The sequence below is a fragment of the Salvia miltiorrhiza genome, chromosome 3 (genome assembly GCF_028751815.1).
Source record: "Salvia miltiorrhiza cultivar Shanhuang (shh) chromosome 3, IMPLAD_Smil_shh, whole genome shotgun sequence".
Classification (NCBI taxonomy): domain Eukaryota; kingdom Viridiplantae; phylum Streptophyta; class Magnoliopsida; order Lamiales; family Lamiaceae; genus Salvia; species Salvia miltiorrhiza.
In genome coordinates, this window is record NC_080389.1 from 64,276,016 (window position 1) to 64,283,164 (window position 7,149).

General features: G+C 37.0%; 2 protein-coding genes across 2 annotated transcripts; one reads left to right on the plus strand and one right to left on the minus strand.

The window, feature by feature from the left end:
• Nucleotides 1-373: 373 nt before the first annotated feature.
• On the plus strand, nt 374-1,349 carry LOC131015530 (EG45-like domain containing protein 2). The gene is made up of 3 exons (XM_057943936.1): nt 374-576; nt 794-1,073; nt 1,183-1,349. The coding sequence occupies exons 1-3, from the start codon at nt 462-464 to the stop codon at nt 1,187-1,189; spliced, it is 402 nt and encodes a 133-aa protein (XP_057799919.1). The 5' UTR covers nt 374-461; the 3' UTR covers nt 1,190-1,349.
• A 3,439-nt stretch (nt 1,350-4,788) lies between these two features.
• On the minus strand, nt 4,789-6,371 carry LOC131015531 (probable sugar phosphate/phosphate translocator At2g25520). Its single transcript, XM_057943937.1, has one exon. The coding sequence runs from the start codon at nt 6,155-6,157 to the stop codon at nt 5,099-5,101; it is 1,059 nt and encodes a 352-aa protein (XP_057799920.1). The 5' UTR covers nt 6,158-6,371; the 3' UTR covers nt 4,789-5,098.
• Between the last annotated feature and the right edge of the window lie 778 nt (nt 6,372-7,149).

The following is a 7,149-nucleotide window of genomic DNA, read 5'->3' on the forward strand; positions in this document are numbered from 1 at the left end:
TAGCTTATAATTTAGAAGATTGTCAAACGTGTAAGTTTAACTTTACTTTTTGCTAGTCATTTTAGTGGACAACTATGAAAGTCATATTAAAATACATGTGATCATAATCTTACACTATAGAAAAAGATATAAAGCTTGAACTTGTAGCTAAGCACTAATGCTTACTTACTTACTAGTTTAACATATATTTTGACCAATCCTAACCATATTAATTGCTTTATATTTGCTCATCTAGAAAAAATGACTTTATATTTGCATTACACGTGCGCCAACTTAGGTCCAAAAAATAAATATAATTTCATTAACAAATTACAAACTTGTACATTTAATTTCTACCCACCCCCAACTATAAATATGGTCCAATCCATAACCATTTCAACCACACTTACCAAATATATATTCATTCAAGTTTGATAAACACTTCTTTGCTTCTTGATTCTTGATTCAATTTCTCAATCACTATGAGTCCAAAACTAGCCTTTGCCATTGCAACAATCCTAAGCATTTCATGCAACGAAAAAATTCTTGTTTTTGGCGACATTGGGACAGCTAGTTCCTACAACCCTCCTTACACACGTGAGTCTTGGTTCAAACGAGAACTTTCTTATCGCGAGCATTGCAGTAATTTGTACGTATTGTGCAATGTGAAGTTATTGCATAACACGTACATACAATTTACTGCACTGAACGTGTACAAGTAATTACAGTTCTCATTTGAACCCTTTCACATCTCGTTTTATTGAACGTGACCAATTTTATCGTGTTCGTGAATTTAACGTATGTTGTTGTGCAGCTACTAGGTGCAATGGCAATAGAGGCGACCAATTCCCCTCGGGCAACCTGTTTGTGCAAGTGAGCGAGGGGCTGTGGGACAACGGCGCTGCTTGCGGCCGCCGTTACAGACTCCGGTGCCTCAGCGGCAGCAACCGGCCGTGCAAGGAGGGCACGGTGGACGTGAGGGTGGTCGATTTTTGCACCCGACGGCCGTGCCCGTCGACTATAATGATGTCGACCGATGCCTTCGCCGCCGTCTCAAGATCCCCAAACGCTAAAATCAACATTGAATTTATTGAGTACGTTATTCTATCTAACATCATATAAATTCCTCTATTTTTTACTTAGTTGCCCTATAAATTGTGGAGATTGATAAACTAATTTTTAATTGTATTTTTTGTTTTGCAGGATTTGACACGAAATATGGACATTAATTTGTGGACAGACTTCACAGTTTGCTAGCATGTTTAGCTTATTAAATTTGGATGCTGATTTAATTTGTAGCATTCTTGTCGCTTATATTAAATTTGTATGAATTATTACACAAGATATATAGTATTAAATTTTATGAATTATTATACAAGATATCTCACACATTAGAGAAATGGGCTTAGGGAAAGAAATTCGGCCCAATGGGCTGCTCCAGATTCGTCATATATTAAAAGCCTTTTTCTTTTTTGGAGATGTTAACTGCTTTAAAAAAAGGCTTGATATCAAACAAAATTCAAATTAATTTGCAAAATTAAACTCATCCCTAAAATTATGTAGAACTTCAACCGATAGATTAAAATGGTGGGATATATTGAAGATTCTTAGAATCTTTCGACGTTTTAAGGTTGAAAATGGAATCTTTGTTGATTGCTGTGGTTGTGGGCCTGTGACAGTAATGGGCTTGACTATAAGCTAGGGCCCGATGGGCTTGTCTTCAATCATATGTCTATTTTTAGTTTTCGTGTAGGGTAGTTATAGAAGTTTTTCGTATTAAATACATATGAAAAAAAATGTCCAAAACTGTTACTTAACGAATTATGAAAGTAACATTACAATCGATTGTAATGTTACATTTTAAACAAGTGAGGCTTAGAGTGACATAATGTGGATTATAGATTGGAATTTCCAAATCAAGAATTTTAAAACTATATATATATATATATATATATATATATATATATATATATATAGGGTGTGGTTATAATGAGAACCACACTTATCGTGTGAACATAAGAACCATTAAAATCAATGCATCTGCTATATAAATTAATGCATTCGCTATTAAATTTAATGCATCCGAAAATAATAAAAATTTTGCTCCCTTCAGGATTCGAACCCAGGATCTGCATTCATCCACCAAGATGATGCATCCACCGTAGATCTTGATGATCGAATGGCTTAAAATGGTTATCCGTTCTAATTTTATTTAGTGGTTCTTATTTGAACCTCTCCCTATATATATATTAGCAGCCATCACTGTATAAGTTAGGTGAGAAAAACTTGGCACTATAAAATTCAAGAACGTCGCCATCAAATAATTTTCTACACAACCAAACAAAATCCAAAAAATGTGAAAAAAAGGGCGAGAAACCCTTCAAGGAAAAGTTCAAGCCTCCTTTTAAGGTCACAATCTTAATATTAATGGTAAAAAAAATGGGTTTAGATTATACCATTTACTTTTAAATTAATATATTTTGTTCCTATTCACAAATTATCGTTGTAAGTATAAGAAGTAAAGTATAATCTTTCTCTACGTTAGGAAGAATGAAAAATCATGTAGTAGATTATTAAACGGGTCAGAATTTATCGGACCAACTGTTCATATTTTCGGATCCAACATAATAAAATACTCATAAAATTATAATTATGTTTGAATCAAAATATAAGTACATCTAACTCAAATGACCTCACACAATTCTTTGTGTTATTGAAAGTACTACAAACTTAGTTGACATTTAATCACATCTTATGTACAAACCTAATTCTTAAATTTAAATTTTGTCACTTTTCAATCCCTCAAAGTTAGAATTTTAATTGCTAGAAGCATGTGGGTCGTGCTAGCCCATGTTTAATTGTACAACAATTTATGCGAATCCCATATGCAAAAGTCAACTATCCTGCCTAATTAGTACCTAATTATACTTACGAGTTAATCAAATTAAATCAAGAATAATCCCATATAGGTTGCTAGTACTTCCAAATAGTATTAATTTAATGTGTGACTGATTATGGTTCTCACTCTAGCAAGTATGAGATTTGCTTTTTTACAAATACTTATTTTTGTTTGACCTCTCAACTTATCTTGTGGAAATTTTATTTGAGAAAAAATACACCAGAATAATTATTAGATATTGTGTGTGATATTATAAAAGCATCACTCAATGTTATTGTCTATTTTTGGTTTTTGTCTATTTTACAAAAGCCCATTTTTAATATGATTATTATCATTATCATCAACCTCCGAGTTACTTCTTGGGCCTTGCATCGAATTTCATTTTTCCCTCACAGAAGAGAAAAAAAAAAAACAAAAAACAAATTTTGCCAAAACTAAATTAGAATATTTGATAGTCAAAGTATAAAATGTCAGCTAAATACATCAATGCCTATTCCTTTGGGGAAAAAACTTCCACCGTCTAAATTTTTTCTTGGCATTTTTTATCAAGACAAAATAGTTTTAATGCCACAATATATTCTTGGCTTTTTTTTTATCAAGACAAATTAGTTTTAACTCCACAAAATACAACAAAAGGAGTCTATTTCAATTTATCCAATATGAGGTGTAGCCATTTACAAACACACAAAAACACACACATAAAGCCAATCAAGAATCAGGGTACTTTGATTAAAAATTATTTAATTTTATCTATCATTTATTTTTATACTTAGGGTGTGTTTGATAGGGATTATTAGGTGAGATAGATAATATTTCTCACCATTTTTGTCTGTTTGATAGACTATCTCAATAATCTTCCAGGCCCGCAAAAAAGGTGAAGCCCGCACCAAAAACACTGTAGCCTTGAGATTATTCATCCGCCGCACCCCCCGTGATCAATAATATCACTTTGAACAGTAATAGAGATTAGGTTTTGTGTTTCCAATTTTCTCCCTCAAATAACTCCAAAATCGGTATTTGCTTATTTCACTCCAAAATCGATTTTCTCCCCGAAGAGGAGTTCTTCACTGGACGAACCAGATTTCGTGTCAAATCTCCCTAAAGTGCACCAGTCAGTGAATTTTTCTAACTTTTTCCTTTCGAAATCAAAGTTCAAATCTTTATTTTTCATACCTCGCCAAAGTAAACACATGATGTGGATTCGTCTTCTCCATCACCAGAGCCCTCATCGACCCCCGCCCTCGCTGTCCACAAAATTGAAAAAGAAATGGTGTGAAGATATTGGGGCATGGCGACGACGGTGCGATTGGAGCATGGCAGCGCAACTGAGCAGCGTGATTGGGTGGTGTAATTAAGAGACAGAAGTGTTGGCGCGGCGGCGGAGTGTTGGGGAGCGGCGGAGTCGGGAGGGATGCGGGAGGGGGTGTTGGGGCAGTTGATAATTTCTGCTATTCTTGAGAAGAATAAAGGGATGGGGGTTGGGGGTGAGCCTGTGCTGTGAAGAAGAAAGGGGAGGGGAGGGGTGGTGGGTGGGGGTACGTGTTCTAAGGGAAAAGTGGTGGGAGTAGGCTTTGGACATTTGTGTTTGTGATAGTCTGATTGGTCCTTTTTTTCTTCTTCTTAAATTAAGGTCAATAAGGTAATTTGTTAATTTAATCTTAAGTTATATATTGTCTATCAAACAAAAAAATTAGTTATGTCAAGAATTCTATTTTAACTATCAAACAACTATAAAATATTAACAATCTCATTCAATCTATATTATTTATCTAAGTTTTATTTATCATCCCTTATCTCATTTCAGCTATCAAACACACCCTTAGTATCTTGTTTCTTACATATTTCAAAGCTTACATTTTTATCCCAAGCCCAATATTCAATCCATAACAATAGTGCTCAAAAACAAAATATTTGAACTTGCAAAATATAATTAGAATTAGAACAAATTTGATGTAAAACAGAAATGGAACAAAATGGTGAAAATTAACATGAAAAAAGGGGAAATTTGGAATGAGAATTCATCCAAACACTTTTTTATGCTAATAATGTTACATATAAATGGGAGTGTGTGAGCAAGAAAAAGAAAAATATGGAAATTCAAGGAGAAATTACCAGATTGAATCTTGCCCTAATCCCCAATTTTCTTCTTCTTCTTCTTCACATTATTCCAACAAAAACCTCTGCTAATCCGTTTCCTTAATTTACATAAAAACCCCAAATTCAAGCTTGCGAATCATCCTTCTTCCCCATTCCAACCGCATCCCCTTCTCTCTCGGTCAGTAGCTTCGCTGCCTCCTCATCCGTGGCTGGAGGCTTCTTCTGCGCCTCCTTCGCCTTCAGCGCCTGCAACTTCGAGTGGTTGTAGTAGGCTACGCCCATAAACGCCAGTCCGTAGCCGATCAGATTCACCGGCGTGACCGTGTCCTTGATCACCGACCACGAGAACGCGATGAGGAGCCAGTCCTTGACGACTCCGGCGACGTTCATGGTCAGGGCCGAGGTCTTCCCGACGAGGAGGAACACGGCGAGGTTGAGGGCGAAGGCGCAGAGCGAGTTGGTGCCGAAGATGAGGAAATCGAATTGGAAGGCGGCGGTCTGCTGCCTGAGCACGGGGAATTCCACGATTAGCCACGGGATCGAGAGGAAGACCAGGCAGCTGGGGGCGACGTAGTAGAGGGACGTGATTGGATTGAGATTGATGCCTTTGGAGGTGAGGAGGATCTGGATCATGACCAGCCGCGTGGCCTCGAAGGCGACGGCGCCTAATTGGAGGAAGACGCCCCAGGAATCGTATTTCGCCTCGCCGTAGGCGGCGATGGCGACGCCGACGGAGATGGCGAGCATGTTGGACATGGTGGTGGGCTTGTAGGAGTCCTTCTTGAGGAGGATTCCGATGGAGTAGACGGCTACGGGCATTAGGGCTTTGAGCATCTGGATGAAGGAGACGGAGAGGTAGATGTAGGCGGAGTTGGAGAGCCAGAGGGAGAGGGAGTAGAGGGCGCCGATGGGGACGACGGAGGAGAGGTAGACGCGGCGTGAGAGGGCGGCGGGCTCGACGAGGCGGAGGAGGCGGACGGCGGCGAAGGCGAGGGAGGAGCAGAAGGCCATGTGGATCATGGTGAGGGAGATGGGGAAGGGCCAATTGTACAACTTGCGATCCAGGATGTACTTGTTGTAGACGATGACGGTGAAGGAGAGGAAGATCCAGATCGCCACGTACATGTATGAGAGCATGATCTTCTTCACCACGCCGTCGGAGAGGGCTCCGCCTTTCCCCATTGCTGCCGGCGGCGGTGGCGGTCGAGATTTGGAGGGGTTTTGCTTTCTAGAGAGAGAGAGAGGGAGAGGAGAGAGACTAGGTCAGCTGGAGTGTGGAGTCCAATTTGAATGGGTTTTCAAATTGGGGTTGAAATTAGGAGACGAGAGGGGTATAATTGGGATTTCACTTTAGGAGAGAGATTTTGTGGGTTAACCAATAAAATTAGTATAATAAATAAATAAATAAATGTGGATTTTGTGAACACTTGACTAAACTTAGGTGAAATTAAACAATATCAATTGAGGGAAATTAAAGCATATTTGCAAAATGAAGACTTTTTTTTTTCTTTCAGTAATGTCACATTTAATAAAAAAAATTAAATAATATCAAGAAACGTCGAGTTTGTTGGGTTTTTTACACTAATAAGTGCAATGTATGTATAATTGTGCCTTTTTAGTACCTTCTATAATGAAAGAAATTATGTGTTTAAGAAAAAAAGAAAAATTAATGACTGTACGAGCTCATTAAAATGTAATTTAAGATTTAGATTTGGCATTCAAAAGATTATTTGTATGTTATATCTTAAATGTAAACGTACATTTAGTATATTTAATTTTTTATAGTACAAAATCTATCACTAAAATTGAGTGTGTTAAGGACTAATAACATGCAAAATTTTGGGGGGTTTCTTTACCATACTAATTAAAATTAATCAACAATAATAAATATGAATATAAATGTAATAAATATAAATATAAATATAAATAGTCAATTGTGAATTTTGTGATATAGACACGGTAAAGTTGTGGGCCTATTGAAATATCAGATTATAAATATTTCTTTGTTACTTAGAATCAGACCGGATATGCTGAGAATAGGCCCATAAAATTAATGCAATCATTGTTTTTTTCCTTTCTTATTTGAAATTAATTAATTTTATTAGATCGAGAAATATGTGCATTATTTTTAAAAATTGCAAGGTGGCCATTCCATGATTTAACGTACCCCCAAG

What these genes read in the sequence shown, in the direction of transcription:
- LOC131015531 (XM_057943937.1), bottom strand. Translation starts at nt 6,157, where the DNA reads ATGGGGAAAGGCGGAGCCCTCTCCGACGGCGTGGTGAAGAAGATCATG.
- LOC131015530 (XM_057943936.1), top strand. Translation starts at nt 462, where the DNA reads ATGAGTCCAAAACTAGCCTTTGCCATTGCAACAATCCTAAGCATTTCA. An exon ending in CTACAACCCTCCTTACACAC is followed by an intron (nt 577 to 793) that starts GTGAGTCTTGGT and finishes GTTGTTGTGCAG; the next exon opens with CTACTAGGTGCAATGGCAAT.